Source organism: Pseudophryne corroboree, chromosome 2, assembly GCF_028390025.1.
Source record: "Pseudophryne corroboree isolate aPseCor3 chromosome 2, aPseCor3.hap2, whole genome shotgun sequence".
Lineage (NCBI taxonomy): Eukaryota > Metazoa > Chordata > Amphibia > Anura > Myobatrachidae > Pseudophryne > Pseudophryne corroboree.
The window spans coordinates 831,611,531-831,630,382 of record NC_086445.1 but is presented as its reverse complement, the minus strand read 5'-3'; the positions used below and the strand labels follow the sequence as shown (position 1 = coordinate 831,630,382).

The 18,852-nt window shown below is 44.9% G+C and overlaps 1 protein-coding gene across 10 annotated transcripts in view; it reads right to left on the bottom strand.

The window, feature by feature from the left end:
- The window catches only part of CDKL5 (cyclin dependent kinase like 5), an 850,075-nt gene that overhangs the window by 65,772 nt on the left and 765,451 nt on the right, over window positions 1–18,852 (bottom strand). For all 10 annotated transcript variants that reach the window (XM_063955716.1, XM_063955713.1, XM_063955718.1 and 7 more), the window contains 2 exons: window positions 5,515–5,620; window positions 3,906–4,029 (listed from right to left, as the gene is read on the bottom strand). In XM_063955716.1, coding sequence (XP_063811786.1) covers window positions 3,906–4,029; window positions 5,515–5,620 — 230 coding nt within the window. The remainder of the gene's footprint in view (window positions 1–3,905; window positions 4,030–5,514; window positions 5,621–18,852) is intronic.

Genomic DNA, 18,852 nt, shown 5'->3' with positions numbered 1-18,852 from the left:
ACACCATGTGACCTAAAAAGCTTTTTAGATGTGCCCTGTCTCCTGCGGAGCCCGCTATTCCCCATGGTCCTGACGGAGTCCCCAGCATCCACTAGGACGTTAGAGAAATTATTATTCCATTCTTTACACTTTCAAGGTGGCTATCTGATGCTATCGACCCATAGGAACCAATATAGTATATAACATTATGACACGTGATTACCTAGGTCACCTATCATAGATGCTCAAATAATGTGTCGCTGTATGTTGTGTTAATTTAAAATACCTTTAAAACATTTTTCTGAACGTTACACACCATATTGGTTTCTCTTTGTTATGAGGTCCGTCTCCGCAGGACTCTTTGAAGTTATAAATAATTCAGCAGTTACAGTAGAATCTTTTTTTGCTGCTTATTTGCATCTACTAACATGCGTAAGAACTGCTATATATATCCTTGGCAGAGATGGATACATATGGTGCAATTAAACACCAACTACAGTATGTATATAATAAAATGGTGTCAAATGTGTTACAAATCCCATTGAGAATAGTAATTAAGCACTCATTTGCTAAGAGACTCGTAGTAAATGCCATAAATTTGTATGTAATAAAGGGGCCAAAACAATGAATCCATATATTTATGGGGGCACAATTATTTAATTAATTTATTATATGGGGCAATTTAATACAACCACTAACTAAGACTCTATTTTTTATGAAATGAACAATATATTAAATAGATAATAGGAACCAATATTAATAGTAAATTAATTATTGGGAGAGATAGGACACAAATGAATATTGAAAGCACTAATAATATTGAACACTGGTGGCACTACAAGGAATAGCATGCACATGCTACCATAATTAACTATTATGGCCCTAATTAAAAATAATAATAATTTACTAATATTAGTCCTTTAATATTTAAGTATTAATTATTGCCATTTTAACACATATGAGGAATATCGCCTCTTATTAGGTTCTTGCCAGACATTGCCATGTCGTTCGCCAGAGCCATTTTATGGCCAGTTTGGCTTTTTCAAAACCACCTGCAATTGCTAAACATTTCATTTTGGCTCTCCAAACTACTGGGTATTACATCTGGCAGTTTGGACGCCAAAATCACCAACAATTTGTGGGGAGTTTCAACTTGCCATCAAAATCACACTTAATTATATTACCCCCTTAGAGTCAGATATGGGCAAGTGCTGAAACAGGATGCCACATAGACACAAAGGGCAGATGTATTAAGCCTGGAGAAGTGATAAAGCAGTGATAAGCGGAAGGTGATTACAAACCAGACAATCAGCTCCTTACTGTCATTTTTCAAACTCGTAATGATTGGTTGGTGCGTTATCACCTTCCACTTATCAGTGCTTTATCACTTCTCCTGGCTCAATACATCTGCTCCAATGGCTCTTGTGTGAATCACAAAAATGTCATCCTGCAGTGCTGACTTTTCATTTGGAGAAATGTTCTATTTGCCAGCACAGCGCCTGTCAAGGTACATGCAGCTTCCGGATTCTTGGAACTGCTGCCATGATAGGGAATATACCTATATTGTGGGGTCCACTTCAAAAAGTGCATGAGTGCCACTCTGAAAACAGGTTCCTTCAGTGTTGAACCTACTGCCACTTTAGTACTACCCGCCATCAATTTACTATTTCCTAAAATGCAGGCAGGTTTTAGATTAATTTATGAGGGTACGTTAATCATGTGAGTGAGGAGACAATTTGGAGGATGCCCAACACACAAAAGCCCCATAAATGTCCTACAAAATGTGCCTCCTGCACTTCTTTATCTTGTAAACATATACAGGTTGAGTATCCCATATCCAAATATTCCGAAATATGGAATATTCCGAAATACAGACTTTTTTGAGTGAGATTGAGATAGTGAAACCTTTGTTTTTTGATGGCTCAATGTACACAAACTTTGTTTAATACACAAAGTTATAAAAAATAGTGTATTAAATGACCTTCAGGATGTGTGTATAAGGTGTATATGAAACATAAATGAATTGTGTGAATGTAGACACACTTTGTTTAATGCACAAAGGCCCTCATTCCGAGTTGTTCACTCGGTAAAAATCTTCGCATCGCAGCGATTTTCCGCTTAGTGCACATGCGCAATGTCCGCACTGCGACTGCGCCAAGTAAATCTGCTATGAAGTTTGGATTTTTACTCACGGCTTTTTCTTCGCTCAGGCGATCGTAGTGTGATTGACAGGAAATGGGTGTTACTGGGCGGAAACAGGCCGTTTTATGGGCGTGTGGGAAAAAACGCTACCGTTTCCGGAAAAAACGCAGGAGTGGCCGGAGAAACGGAGGAGTGTCTGGGCGAACGCTGGGTGTGTTTGTGACGTCAAACCAGGAACGACAAGCACTGAACTGATCGCAGATGCCGAGTAAGTCTGAAGCTACTCAGAAACTGCTACGAGGTGTGTAATTGCAATATTGCGAATACGTCGTTCGCAATTTTAAGATGCTAAGATTCACTCCCAGTAGGCGGCGGCTTAGCGTGTGCAATACTGCTAAAATCGCCTTGCGAGCGAACAACTCGGAATGACCTCCAAAGTTATAAAAAATATTGGCTAAAATTACCTTCAGGCTGTGTGTATAAGGTGTATATGTAACATAAATGCATTCTGTGGTTAGATTTAGGTCCCATCACCATGATATCTCATTATGGTATGCAATTATTCCAAAATACGGAAAAATCCCATATCCAAAATACCTCTGGTCCCAAGCATTTTGGATAAGGGAGACTCAACCTGTATCTCACGCTTGCTAAGGAACACTCCTGGATCTGTCCAGCTCCTCCTGTTGGAGAGTCCAACATTTTCGATCCCTACAAACATCACCATCTTGGATGGCAAATGTTTGTGCTTATAGATGAGCACAGGTGCATACTGTGCATAATCAGGCATACAACAAAACAGTATTTGCATTAGGGATGTATGCAGATGTATGCAGACTATCAGCCTTATTAGGGCTTATTAGTGCATACTAAGGGAGATCCTGCTTAGCATTTAAATGATGGATTGGAATGATAAATAAAGCTTTTTATAACCATTAAATGAACTGGGTTTCCCAGAAGTACCTTCTCCTGAATAGAATCATTTGTATTTTGGCCCTAGAAATTAACTTAAAACCCCTCTCACTGTTTCAGTTTAGCCTAAATTATGTAATAATTGTTTGACTACTAACCTTCAACCTATGTTTAAAGCATGGCTGTGTGATAGCAAAACTGTTGGCTAAGACTGCGGGGCTAATTCAGACCTGATCAGTGCTGTGCATTTTCGCACAGCGGGCGATCAGGTCTGTACTGCGCATGCGCCGGCACCGCAGTGAGCCTGCGCATGCCAGAGATGTGATCGGCATCTCTGCCCAGCAATCACCTCTGCCTGATTGACAAGCAGAGGCGTTCGCTAGGCAGGCCGCCGGCCGCCATTTTGGGGGCGCAGTCCGGGCATTGCAGGCGTGCCTGGACCATGTAGGGGGCGGGCCGCAGCGGCTGCGTGACGTCACACACAGTTGATGCGACCCGGGATGCGACAAGTAGCTCCCTGCCAGCGCGCAGAAGCTAAACAGGTAGGGAGCTACTTGTCAAGTACAAAAGCATCGCCGCTGTGCGATGCTTTTGTACTTGTGCGGGGAGGGTAGGGCCTGACATGCGGGACGGATTAGCCCCGTGCTTAGCCCGTGATTAGCCCCCCCTGCATGTCAAATTTAGCACATCTACGATCAACTCTGAATTAGCCCCATTGGCGGATATGCAGGAAATGACAGCAAGCATATGCTTGGTTGCTGCGGGAGATACCACACATAAATGCATAACACTACCAGATTCAGGTCTACTCGCATTAACAGTTCTAAAAAAGTACAAACAGAGAAAGATGATAAATGAATAGGTGTGCTCACCAGGGATCGAAAGTAGTTTGTCTCTTCGAGTGATTTGTTCCTGCGCTGCTGTCAGCTGGGTGAGAAGAACTGCGATTTGACACACTGTTTTCATGAAATGTTCCCTCTGGACGAGGTGACGGAACTGAGCAGATAAAAATATATATATTTCAAGAGCACGCACAACACAAGAAAAAACTAAAAACAACAACGCAAAAACTAATAAGAAAAATACTGTATCAACAAGATATTCATTAATGAAAGTTAGATGTTCAAGACTCTGAGGCCTATTTATCAAATAATATTAGCAGGATATCCCCTGAAAACATTCATTTTCAAGGGGGGTTGGAGGGCTGTAAGGACTCAAACCTTCGGATTTGTGCACAAATATGAATTAGGGCCAAGGGCTTAGCTACCATAGGTGCAGGTAGTGCAGCTGCTATGGGGCCCAGAGCTGAGAGGGGGCCACGTTCCTTGTCAAAGTTACCTGTGTTACATACGTTTGTCACCATTGGGTGGTACACAGGGGAACTTAGAATTTTTGCCTTGGGACCTACAATATATCCAGTTATGCCCCTGGACCTGCACATTGTAATGTGTTATAAAATGAACTGGAGGGCATTATAATGTTACAACATATGAACTGCGGCACTGTATTGTGGCACAGTATAAAGTGAAGGCACTATAGTGTGGAATAAGATGAACTAATGGAACTGTGAATTGTTGCATAATGTGTACTGGTGGCCCTACAATGTGAAATAATGTGATCTAAGGCACTACTATGGTTCAGAAAATGAACTAGGGCACTATTATGGGGCATACAAGTTAACAATTGCTGTGGAGAGCTGTCTCTCTTGAAGCATTGGGTCAGGGGCCCCATCAAAAAGTTGCTATGGGGCCCACAAAGTTCTGGCTACGCCCCTGATCAGGGCCATAATGTATGTCCGACTCTCCAAGAACACTAATATAAATTTTGAAAAAACCTAGAATGTAATTGAACTGAGCTAAGAAAAGTTTACACATATTTATAAGATGCATGTAGACATTGGAAACACTTCTATGTGCCCTCAGCTCCAGATACACCTTAAAAACAACAAACCTGGAATATGTGTCTTTATTAACATTTTCCTAGACCGTTTAGAAGTACAGGTTGAGTATCCCTTATCCAAAATGCTTGGGACCAGAGGTATTTTGGATATCGGATTTTTCCGTATTTTGGAATAATTGCATACCATAATGAGATATCATGGTGATGGGACCTAAATCTAAGCACAGAATGCATTTGTGTTTCATATACACCTTATACACATAGCCTGAAGTCAATTTTAGCCAATATTTTTTATAACTTTGTGCATTAAACAAAGTGTGTCTACATTCACACAATTTATTTATGTTTCATATACACCTTATACACACAGCCTGAAGGTCATTTAATACAATATTTTTAATAACTTTGTGTATTAAACAAAGTTTGTGTACATTGAGCCATCAAAAAACAAAGGTTTCACTATTTCACTCTCACTCAAAAAAGTCCGTATTTCGGAATATTCCGTATTTCGGAATATTTGGATATGGGATACTCAACCTGTATAAGTATAATAATGATGGCAGTAGAGTCTACCAGTTTTACCTCTGTAGAAGCTGCCAACCCTCCTAGGAACTGTGTCATTGTACATATGGCGGTTTTCTTTGGAGGAGGCCCCATCATCTGGATGCATGTCATGATAAGGTCCTCCCTGATTAAATCCAGAAGAGAACACAGTTATTACTATTGGTATATGCTTCTAGAATCTAGATGTCATAACCTTCAACATTTGCCATATAAATGAAAACAAGATAATTAAAGAAAAACTCTGTGGGTGCATTCAAAGGTGGGAGCAAAGAACAAAAAATAAAAAAATGGCACCTGGGCAATCAATGTTGTTATGCAAAGAGTACAACTAAATTTTTTTTTCTTGCATGAGGGGAAAATACAGGCTCCTTTTGCATGTACTGTAGTACACAAATACTGGCCAGCGTTATTTTTACCATATAACGTAGCAGCGGCGTAAGTTTGACCCAGTTGCCCGGAGGCAAGGAAAATATTGGTGCCCATATATATATATATATATATACTGTATATATATATATATATATACACACACACACACACACACACACACACACACACACACACACACACACACACACACACACACTTGCAGATTCTAACTATATGACGCTACTACAAAACCGTTGCAACTAGGCAGATCTATGTAGGGGTCCAGCCACACCCTACATAGATCTGCTCAGTAACTCCCAATGCTGATTTCTCTGACAATTAATTTGCAAGTGTCATATCCAGGATTAGAACCCACAACCTATTACACTGGAAGCATGCACCTTACTGATGGAGAAGTGTGAGAATTATAACTATATGTAGTTACTTGTAATTATCAGAGAAATAACTTCATATAGTTAGTATTCTCATGCTTCCTTTATAGGAGCAAATAGCTTCATCAGTAAGGTGTCTGTTGTAAGGTGCAGTGACTAGTGGGGAAGTTGGCTACGGAAGAGATACCGGCTGCTGTCAATTTTTATTGATTAATGTCGCTGAACACATAGAACAGGAGGAGAGGTGCCCCCCTTCAAAGCAGGAGCCCGGCGGCAGCTGACTCCGTTGCCTCCCAGAGTTCTGCCTCTGTAACGTAGAGTTCAGCTAGGACATGCATCTCTCTCGCTCTGCACATTTTCTAGCAAATGTTTTGTTAGAGTTCAGATAGAACACGCCCCCAGCTCTCTCTCTATCTCCTTTTCTCTCTCTTCCTCTCTCTTTGCATTTATATAAAATATTTTGTTTGGCTCCGAAGTCCTTGTATTTAAATCAAGAAAAAATCAGAGTGGCATTAGCTTTGAAGGCAGCCTCTGAGGATTTTTAAGGGGTCTGGGAAAAAAAACTATGATTCTTTTTATGATTTAGTCAACATGTTATGTACTAACAGACATGAAAAATAATTATCAATAAACAGATGATATATAGGGCCTGGTTGTGAGTCGCACGCAATGTCGATGTTCTCTTATTTGAGCAATTATTTGCAACCATGTATGCGCAAAAATGTGTTTAAACCCCTACTCCGCATGCGTTACACAGAGTGCACACAAAGGTGCTGTTGTGATTGATTGACACGTTATCAGACATGTGGCAAAAAATGATAGGTGGTAAGTGGGAGGTAGCTACTAGTGCGAGCAGAAATGAGCCGCTCAGAGGGCAAATTATGAGAGTGCTGCAGGAATGTCACTGTAAGCTGCTGCATTCACATACACACAGCTGCAGGCAGAGCAAACCATGGTCAGACAGAGAAACTGCACCTGCCACGGGGCTGTTGCAATTTCAATAGTGCAGCTGATGGTGGCGTATAAGGACGTACCAATCGGGATTACAGTGAGCACGAATGCTGAAAGTGGGCGTCGCAGTCACTGCACACTCTGCCACACGGATGTACACTGGGAAAGGAGTTTGTTTTGGCATTTACATAAACTGCCAGACGGACGACTGTTAATAGACGCTGCTGTGTGCAACTCAGAATCAGGGCCATAATTACTATGTGCACAACTGCTTTATCAGATAAGATGGCCCAACTGAGGGCCTGATTGAGATGGATAGAAGGTCAAAGCAGATTGTAAGCGGATTCGATTTACTGTCCAGTTTGAAGGCGTAACATGCACGAGATGTATTAGTAGAAGAGACGCCTCCTGCATGTAGCTGTGATCCCGGGCACTGTGGCTGACAGCGCAAACTGGGATCCAACTCTCAGCTGGCCAACAGAAGGGGGGTCTGGAAGGCCATAAACCATGCAGACCTTTGTCTCTCCCCTCCAAGAAAATGGGGGAGATGTTCCCCCATTCCAGGAACGCAGGCTTCCCCTCTCCCTCAACGCTGTTGCCTGTCAATCAGGCATCGGAAGAGCAGAACTATGGGCAGTATCGCAATGCCCTCTCTGTGCATGCGGAGAACAGACCATGCGCAGACGCAGATTCCTGATAAACGGAAATCTACATGCTGTGGAACTCTATCTATCTCTGAATCAGGCTCTGAGTTATGTTAACTATAAACTCTAATACCTCATATTTATTCAGGGGTACTGTATGTTGCAACCGAGACAACTATTTAGGGATGTAGGACAATGAAAAGGAATTACATATTAATGGTCTAGTAAAATCTTTTTCTTTTTCATCGCTTAGCAAACAGACAACACTAAATGGAATAGATTAACGTGCATACAGTCTCAGCTGAAGTAGAAGTTACTCTATGATCCTTTTAGAACATGATGCTGCGATCAGCTGATGTGAAGTAGCTCTTGGATTGGTTACTGGAAGATCAGCTGACAGAAATCAAGATGGCAGTGCCCAGATCCATTTTTGGAGGGATCTTTAGCTTAGGTCCAAACACCAGGAAGTGGATAAAAAGGAGGATCAATGCGGAGACAGCGGACAGCAAATGCTGTGAAGTGCAATACACAGAGACAGTGGCAGCTGCTGGAAACTCATGTGGAATCAGCGTCAGCGGACCTCTGCTTGAGCTGGGAGCGATGTGTGGAAACAGCGCACATGGACCTCTGCGCCAGCCAGGACAGACATCGCAAAGGTAGAAAACTTCGGAGTGTGACACTGCTCATCTAAGAGTCTATGGGCAAGTACTACATTTTGATAGACAAGGGCAGAGATTTATCTGAACATACTGTCATTATATGACTACACTACGTAGAATCCCATGTAAACTGTCTGTTTGGCCTGACCATGTACTGGCTGGATATGTGCACCTGAGTGGACGAACAAACACAGATACAGCTGCTGTCACTAAAGGCTCAACCCATTTTTACGCTAGTAATAAAAAGTGCTAAAAATCAGCCGTTTGGCGCCTCTTAAAACCTTCCAGTATTTTCCTTATGACCACTAATAGCCTTCTATAAGGTCCTGCTATCTCAGTTGTCACTTTTTTTGGGTCCATGATGGTTAACCCACTTTTTCACACACTTCTCCCAGATCGCATTTTGTAGAAAAGCAACCTCGCAGTGTTTATTTTGTCAAAATTAAACTAAAATTAAAACAAATCCACTGTCAAAATCTTGACTAAAACAAAGCAAAAAAAAAAAAAGCGACTCAGACTAAAATTAAAATGTAAATCCTTGTTAAAATTGCCACCGAAAGTAGGGTTTTACATTTTTTAAAGAACAATTATGTGTTCAGATATTTGCAGAAAATATGACCTGCTGTGAAGGAAATATGATTGTGTACTATACTTATTTGTTCTAACAAACTTAAAGCATTAATTTGTATATGATACAGTATATGGGAGTACTACAGGAAGTCAGACTCAGTATGCAACACATTCTCACCCTACTGAGCCTAGATTACTAAATACATAGCTAAAGGTATGCTAACTTCCAAAGAATTTTAGAGAAATTCAGCAAAAACCATTACAGTATTATTAAACTGTAAAAGTTATGACTAAAATATTGACTAATATTAGACTAAAATGAAAACTGAGATATTTGCATAATTTTGCTATCTGCAGTAAAAATATTGTCTACTGTTCTAAATATTCTTTCAATCGACCGATACATGTTTCATCTCAGCAATTTTACAGTGTGCTAGCATTTGTTCTCATCTGGTGTTAGCCAAAAATGTTTCCTGCTGGAATCAGAGGTGATGGACTTTTTGCAAAACAAAAACAGATTATTTAAAGTACACCTTTCATCTATATACAATAAAATCAGCCATTTTGTACTGCGATAAAGTTAACTAAACACTTTATAGAATATTTGCCTTTTCTGCAGGAATGTATGTGAGACTACGGTAGAGCAGTACGCATGGGGCAAATGCAGGATATACAGGAGGGGGTTTCTAGAGAGTGATGGAGCCAAGAACAGGACTGAAAATCAGTATATGCTGGGTCCGTTAACCCACTGTAGATAGATAGATAGATAGATAGATAGATAGATAGATAGATAGATAGAAAGAGCAATCTCCATTCTAAAAATGTATCACCATATAGAAACTTGAAGGGCTTAACTATAATCCAGGCTGAGGAACAAATTTTCACAGCGCAGCGATCAGGTTACTACTGCGCATGTTTATGTACCGCAATGCGCAGGCGAGTCGTACGGGTACAAACAGCATTGTTGCTGTGCAATGCTTCTAGCGATGATTCCATTCGCAAGGAGGATAACAGAAAGAGGGCGTTTATGGATGTCAACTGACCGTTTTCTGGGAGTGGTAGGGAAAATGCAGGCATGTCCAGGCGTTTGCAGGAAGGGTGTCTGACGTCTATTCCGGGACCGGACAGGCTGAAGTCATCGCAAGGGCTGAGTAAGTTCAGAGCTACTCAGAAACTGCAAAAAACTTTTTCGGCCTGCTCAGCTGCACATGTGATCGCACACTTGCAAAGCGAAAATACACTCCCTCGTGGGCGGTGACTATACATTTGCACGGCTGCAAAAAGTAGCTAGCGAGCGATCAACTCAGAATGTGGGCCAATGTGCTTTGCAAAAATCAAGTTCCCTAATTCTATAAATCACATGACATGGACTACTGTCTTCCCTAAGTGACCATTCATCATGTTCTTCCCTTCTGAACTATTGTTCTTCCCTATGTACAGTCTGCCTTGTTAATGCATGAGTAATACACCTTGATAAAGATGCAACTGCGCCCAGAAACTTCAGTATCTTTATGTGACCTTCAATATAACAATATAATAATTTTTAAAAACTCTGAGTTCCGTCGATCATTCCACGGAATACCTGCTTTAATTGTAACAGAGGGCACCAGAGCAGTCTCCAATCTATTTGTGGAGTGCCGGACTATCTGGTATCCAATACGCAATAAGGATCAGCATCAGATGTTATGCCATTATGAAGATTCCTCTTTGGAAGCAGCACCGAGAGGAGGAACGGAGTCGGAGCTCAGAGCCACTGCGTGCTAAGACACACAACGAGAAGGGATCTGCTGCACAACCCATGGGTCTTTAAAAAGGATGTGGTCAAATGGGTTGAGGTTTAAATCGCATGCCACTGCAGGTGGCTCTATGACATTTAAAAAAAAAAAATGGTGTGTGTATGTGTGGAGGTCTGGGTACTAAGAAACCCCCCCTGTGTGCACCACTGGTACGGATGGTGTAATAGTTAGCATTACTGCCTCCCAGCCCTGAGGTCACAGCCCTGATTCCCACCATGGCCCATGTGGAGTTTGTATATTCTCCATGTTCTTGAGTGGGTTTCCTCCGTGTACTCCGGTTTCCTCCAACAATCCGAAAATATACTGATAGGTTACTTGGATCCCAACATAAAACAAAAATAACTCCTGTGTGTAAGTGTGTGTATGTACAGTACATGGGCAGACTAGATGGGCCAAGTGGTTCTTCTCTGTCGTCAAATCTCTTTTTATGTTACTGTTTTTAAATTATTACAAAGAATAGAGGGACCCACTCATTTGTAGCAAGCAATATGCCACAGCAAAATGCATATTAATAAAATAAAAAATAAAAATAAAACAAATATTAAAGACAATTAATAAAACATTTTCTAACTGCACAACAAGGAAATCCAGTACGTGTCTATGCTACAGACTGAGAAAGAATTAGTGATATTTGTGTTAGTTGCATCTGTATGGAATGTTCTCATCTACAGTTAGATTAGTCTGAGGACAACTGGAGCTATTCAGGTTTGTTAACAACCCAAAAAAGCACACTAATGGTCAAAACCATGGGGGTCATTCCGAATTGTTCACTCGTTGCTGATTTTCGCAACGGAGCGATTAAGGCAAAAATGCGCATGCGCATGGTACGCAGTGCGCATGCGCTAAGTATTTTAGCACAAAACTAAGTAGATTTACTCACGTACGAACGAAGAATTTTCATTGTTGAAGTGATCGGAGTGTGATTGACAGGAAGTGGGTGTGTCTGGGCGGAAACTGACCGTTTTCTGGGAGTGTGCGGAAAAACGCAGGCGTGCCAGGATAAAACGCGGGAGTGTCTGGAGAAACGGGGGACTGGCTGACCGAACGCAGGGCGTGTTTGTGACGTCAAACCAGGAACGAAACGGGCTGAGCTGATCGCAGTGTAGGAGTAAGTCTCGAGCTACTCAGAAACTGCTAAGAAATTTCTATACGCAATTCTGCTAATCTTTCGTTCGCAATTCTGATAAGCTAGGATACACTCCCAGAGGGCGGCGGCCTAGCGTGTGCAATGCTGCTAAAATCTGCTGTCGAGCGAACAACTCGGAATGACCCCCCATGTGCACTGCAGGGGTGGCAGATGTAACATATTCAGAGAGAGTTAGATTTGGGTGGGTTATATTGTTTCTGTGCAGGGTAAATACTGGCTGCTTTATTTTTACACTGAAATTTAGATTTCAGTTTGAACACCCCCCACCCAAATCTAACTCTCTGCACAATTTAACAATCCTTATTAGGCATAAAGAGGCATAAAATAAGATTTTACTTACCGGTAAATCTATTTCTCGTAGTCCGTAGTGGATGCTGGGGACTCCGTAAGGATCATGGGGAATAGACGGGCTCCGCAGGAGACATGGGCACTTTAAGAAAGAATTTGGATTCTGGTGTGCTCTGGCTCCTCCCTCTATGACCCTCCTCCAGACCTCAGTTAGAGAAACTGTGCCCGGAAGAGCTGACAGTACAAGGAAAGGATTTTGGTAATCCAGGGCAAGATACATACCAGCCACACCAATCACCCCGTATAACTTGTGATAACCTTACCCAGTTAACAGTATGAACAACAACAGAGCATCAGCTCAACGCTGATGCAACTATAATATAACCCTTATTGAAGCAATAACTATATACAAGCATTGCAGAAGAAGTCCGCACTTGGGACGGGCGCCCAGCATCCACTACGGACTACGAGAAATAGATTTACCGGTAAGTAAAATCTTATTATCTCAAACGTCCTAGTGGATGCTGGGGACTCCGTAAGGACCATGGGAATTATACCAAAGCTCCCAAACGGGCGGGAGAGTGCGGATGACTCTGCAGCACCGAATGAGCAAACACAAGGTCCTCCTCAGCCAGGGTATCAAACTTGTAGAACTTTGCAAAGGTGTTTGAACCTGACCAAGTAGCCGCTCGGCAAAGCTGTAATGCCGAGACCCCTCGGGCAGCCGCCCAAGAAGAGCCCACCTTCCTTGTGGAATGGGCCTTAACTGATTTAGGCAGCGGCAATCCAGCCGCAGAATGAGCCTGCTGAATCATGTTACAGATCCAGCGAGCAATAGTCTGCTTAGAAGCAGGCGCCCCAAGCTTGTTGGAAGCATACAGGATAAACAAAGATTATGTTTTCCTGACCCTAGCCGTTCTGGCTACATAAACCTTCAAAGCCCTGACCACATCCAGTAACTCGGAATCCTCCAAGTCATTAGTAGCCACAGGCACCACAATAGGTTGGTTTATATGAAAGGATGAAACCACTTTAGGCAGAAATTGTGGGCGGGTCCGCAATTCTGCTCTATCCGCATGGAAAACCAGATAAGGGCTTTGATGTGACAAAGCCGCCAATTCTGACACACGCCTAGCCGAAGCCAAGGCTAGTAGCATGACCACCTTCCAGGTGAGATATTTCAATTCCACCGTCTTGAGTGGTTCAAACCAGTGTGATTTCAGGAAACTCAACACCACGTTAAGATCCCAAGGTGCCACTGGAGGCACAAAAGGGGGCTGAAGATGCAGCACTCCCTTTACAAACGTCTGAACTTCAGGCAGAGAAGCCAGTTCTTTTTGAAAGAAAATGGATAGGGCCGAAATCTGGACCTTAATGGAACCCAATTTTAGGCCCAAAGTCACTCCCGACTGTAGGAAGTGAAGGAAACGGCCCAGCTGGAATTCCTCCGTAGGGGCATTCCTGGCCTCACACCAAGCAACATATTTTCGCCATATACGGTGATAATGTTGAGCCGTCACGTCCTTCCTAGCCTTTATCAGCGTAGGAATGACCTCATCCGGAATGCCTTTTTCTGCTAGGATCCGGCGTTTAACCGCCATGCCGTCAAACGCAGCCGCGGTAAGTCTTGGAACAGACAGGGCCCCTGTTGCAACAAGTCCTGTCTTAGAGGCAGAGGCCACGGGTCCTCTGTGAGCATTTCTTGCAGATCTGGATACCAAGTCCTTCTTGGCCAATCCGGAACAATGATTATTGTTCTCACTCCTCTTTTTCTTATGATTCTCAGCACCTTGGGTATGAGAGGAAGAGGAGGAAATACATAGACCGTCTGGAACACCCACGGCGTCACCAGTGCATCCACAGCTATCGCCCGAGGGTCTCTTGACCTGGCGCAATACTTCTGTAGCTTTTTGTTGAGGCGGGATGCCATCATATCCACCTGTGGCAGCTCCCACCGACTTGCAACCTGCGCGAAGACTTATTGATGAAGTCCCCATTCTCCCGGGTGGAGGTCGTGCCTGCTGAGGAAGTCTGCTTCCCAGTTGTCCACTCCCGGAATGAACACTGCTGACAGTGCGCTTACGTGATTCTCCGCCCAGCGAAGAATTCTGGTGGCTTCTACCATCGCCACCCTGCTCCTTGTGCCGCCTTGGCGGTTTACATGAGCCACTGCGGTGATGTTGTCTTACTGAATCAGAACCGGGTGGTCGCGAAGTAGGGACTCCGCTTGGCGTAGGGCGTTGTATATGGCCCTTAGTTCCAGGATGTTGATGTGGAGGCAAGTCTCCTGACTTGACCACAGACCTTGGAAATTTCTTCCCTGTGTGACTGCCCCCCACCCTCGGAGGCTTGCATCCGTGGTCACCAGGACCCAGTCCTGAATGCCGAATCTGCGGCCCTCGAGGAGGTGAGCACTCTGCAGCCACCACAGGAGAGACACCCTGGCCCTGGGGGATAGGGTGATTAACCGATGCATCTGAAGATGTGATCCGGACCATTTGTCCAGTAGATCCCACTGAAAGGTCCTCGCATGGAACCTGCCGAAGGGAATGGCCTCGTATGATGCCACCATCTTTCCCAGGACTCGCGTGCAGTGATGCACCGACACCTGTTTTGGTTTCAATAGGTTTCTGACCAGTGTCATGAGCTCTTGAGCCTTCTCCATCGGGAGATAAACCCTCTTCTGGTCTGTGTCCAGAATCATGCCCAGGAAGGGCAGACGAGTCGTAGGAATCAACTGCGACTTTGGAATATTTAGAATCCAGCCGTGTTGTCGTAACACTTCCAGAGAGCGTGCTACGCTGATCAGCAACTGCTCTCTGGACCTCACCTTTACGAGGAGATCGTCCAAGTATGGGATAATTGTGACCCCTTGCTTCCGCAGGAGTACCATCATTTCTGCCATTACCTTGGTAAAAATTCTCGGTGCCGTGGATAGACCAAACGGCAACGTCTGAAATTGGTAATGGCAATCCTGTACCACAAATCTGAGGTACGCCTGATGAGGTGGATAAATGGGGACATGAAGGTATATATCCTTTACGTCCAGAGACACCATAAAATCCCCCCCTTCCAGGCTTGCGATGACCGCTCTGAGCGATTCCATCTTGAACTTGAACCTTTTCAGGTATATGTTCAGGGATTTTAAATTCAATATGGGTCTGACCGAACCGTCCGGTTTCGGTACCACAAACATGGTCGAATAATAACCCTTTCCTCGTTGAAGGAGGGGAACCTTGACCACCACCTGTTGAAGATACAATTTGTGAATTGCAGCTAACACTATTTCCCTCTCTAAGGGGGAAGCTGGCAGGGCCGATCTGAGGTATCGGTGAGGGGGCATCTCCTCGAATTCCAGCTTGTATCCCTGAGACACAATATCTATTGCCCAGGGATCCACCTGTGAGTGAACCCACTTGTGGCTGAAATTTCGGAGATGCGCCCCCACCGGGCCTGGCTCCGCCTGTGGAGCCCCAGCGTCATGCGGTGGATTTAGTGGAAGCCGGGGAGGACTTCTGTTCCTGGGAACTAGCTGTGTTGTGCAGCTTCCTTCCTCTGCCCCTGCCTCTGGCAAGAAAGAACGCACCTCGGACTTTCTTGCCTTTTTGTGATCGAAAGAACTGCATTTGGTAATACGGTGCTTTCTTAGGCTGTGAGGAAACATAAGGCAAAAAATTTGACTTTCCAGCAGTAGCTGTGGAGACCAGGTCCGAGAGACCCTCCCCAAACAATTCCTCACCCTTGTAAGGTAAAACCTCCATGTGCCTTTTTGAGTCGGCATCACCTGTCCATTGCCGAGTCCACAGGACCCTTCTGGCAGAAATCGACATTGCATTTATTCTAGAGCCCAGTAGGCTAATGTCTCTTTGAGCATCTCTCATATATAGGACAGCGTCTTTTATATGCCCCAGGGTCATTAATATAGTATCCTTGTCTAAGGTATCAAGTTCCTCAGATAAGGTATCCGTCCATGCTGCTACAGCACTACACACCCAGGCCGACGCAATTGCCGGCCTTAGTAAGGTACCTGAATGTGTATAAATGGACTTCAGGGTACCCTCTTGCTTTCTATCCGCAGCATCTTTTAGGGTGGCCGTATCCTGTGATGGCAGGGCTACCCTCTTGGATAAGCGTGTTAAAGCTTTGTCCACCCTAGGGGAGGATTCCCAGCATAACCTGTCCGTTGGCAGGAAGGGATACGCCATAAGCATCCGTTTGGAAATCTGCAGTTTTTTATCTGGAGATTCCCAAGCCTTTTCACATAACTCATTTAGCTCGTGTGAAGGGGGGAAGGTCACCACCTGCCTTTTTTCCCCATACATATGAACCCTCTTGTCAGGGACTGGGGTTTCCTCTGTGACAACTTTGCTGCCTGGCTTCCCCACTTTCTCTCCTCTGACCTCCCCTCTGTCATCCTCGGAGACTTTAACATCCCTATTGACATCACTAATGCCGCTTCTACTAATCTTCTCGCCCTTTCCACATCCTTTGGACTTTCTCAATGGACCTCCACCGCTACTCACAATCTCGGCCACTCCCTCGACCTTGTCTTTACCCACCGATGTGATCTCTCTGATTTCTCAAACTCTCCCTTCCCTCTCTCTGACCACCATCTGCTTTCTTTCACCCTCTCATCCTCCCTCCTCCTCTCCACGCCCAGACCCACCACCACCAGACGCAATCTTGGGTCTCTCAACCCCACTTTCATGTCCTCCCTCGAGACTTTCCTCTCTCCTCTTTCCACTATGACTTGCCCCAACCAGGCAGCCACCTTCTATAACTCTTCCCTAACCACTGCTCTCGACTCTGTGGCCCCCCTCTCCTCTGTCCCCCTCCGCCGCTCCAAACCCCAACCCTGGCACACCAAACTAACACGTTTCTTACAAAAATGCTCACGCTCCGCTGAGCGCTCCTGGAGGAAATCTCACTCTCTGCCGGACTTCCTCCATTTCAAGTTTATTCTCTCCTCCCACAGCTCTGCTCTTTCCCTCGCCAAGCAATCCTTTTTCCAAGCACTCATCTCTTCTCAGTCCTCCTGTCCACGCCGTCTCTTTGAAACTTTCAACACTCTCCTTCGCCCCCGTCCTCCTCCCCTCCCATCATCCCTCACTGCCACTGACTTTGCCTCCTTCTTCATCTCCAAAATTGAGGATATCCGACACTACATCTCCCGCCGTCACCCCTCTGCTACCCCCCTGACCCCTCCATCCCTCCCCTCCATCTATCCCACCCTGTCCTCCTTCCATCCGACTTCAGAAAAGGAAGTCCACTCCCTCATCTTATCCTCCACCCCCACCACCTGCCCCCTGGACCCCCTCCCCTCCCGTCTTCTCCGCTCCCTCTCCCCCACTGCCTGCTCCCACCTTGCTCACCTCTTTAACCTGTCCCTCTCCACCGGCATCTTCCCCTCACCATTCAAACATGCTCTGGTCTCACCTATTCTCAAAAAACCCAACCTCGACCCCTCATCACCCACTAACTACCGCCCCATCTCTCTTCTCCCTTTCGCCTCCAAATTACTTGAACGACTAGTCTACAGCCGTCTCACAAGCTACCTCTCTGACAACTCCATCCTCGATCCACTACAATCTGGCTTTCGCCCACTCCACTCAACTGAGACTGCCCTGGTAAAAGTCACCAATGACCTGCTTTCGGCCAAATCCAGGGGCCACTTCTCTCTGCTCATCCTTCTGGACCTCTCTGCTGCCTTTGATACCGTAGATCATCCTCTCCTTCTCGGCACACTCCAAAACGCTGGCCTCTCTAGCACTGTCCTTGACTGGTTTTCTTCTTACCTCACTAACCGCTCCTTCTCTGTGTCTGCCTCAAGCACCACCTCACACCCTTCCATCCTTCCTGTTGGTGTCCCTCAGGGTTCTGTCCTTGGACCCCTTCTGTTCTCCCTGTATACCTCTTCCCTGGGTGCGCTCATTAACTCATTTGGCCTTCAATACCACCTCTATGCTGATGACACACAACTGTACCTCTCATCTCCTGATCTGTCCCCCTCTGTCCTCTCTCAGGTTTCGAGCTGCCTCTCTGCAATCTCCTCCTGGATGTCTGAACGCTCTCTAAAGCTCAACATGGATAAAACGGAACTCATCATCTTCCCCCCATCCAGAGCAACACCCCCGACCAATATCTCCATCATTGTTGACAACACCACCATCTCCCCCGTTCCCCAACTCCGCTGCCTGGGCGTCACTCTTGACTCCTCCCTCTCCTTTGCACCCCACATCCAAGCTCTGGCACAATCCTGTCGTTTCCAGCTACGCAACATTGCTCGTATCAGGCCATATCTCTCCCAGAGTGCAACTAAACTCATCATCCACTCACTGGTCATCTCACGACTTGACTACTGCAATGTCCTCCTCACTGGCCTCGCTTGCTCCCATCTTGCTCCCCTCCAATCTGTCCTGAACTCCGCAGCTAGGCTCATCTTTCTCTCACGCCGCACCACATCTGCCACTCCCCTTCAACAAAATCTACACTGGCTCCCATTCCCCTACAGAATCCTCTTCAAACTCCTCACCCTCACAT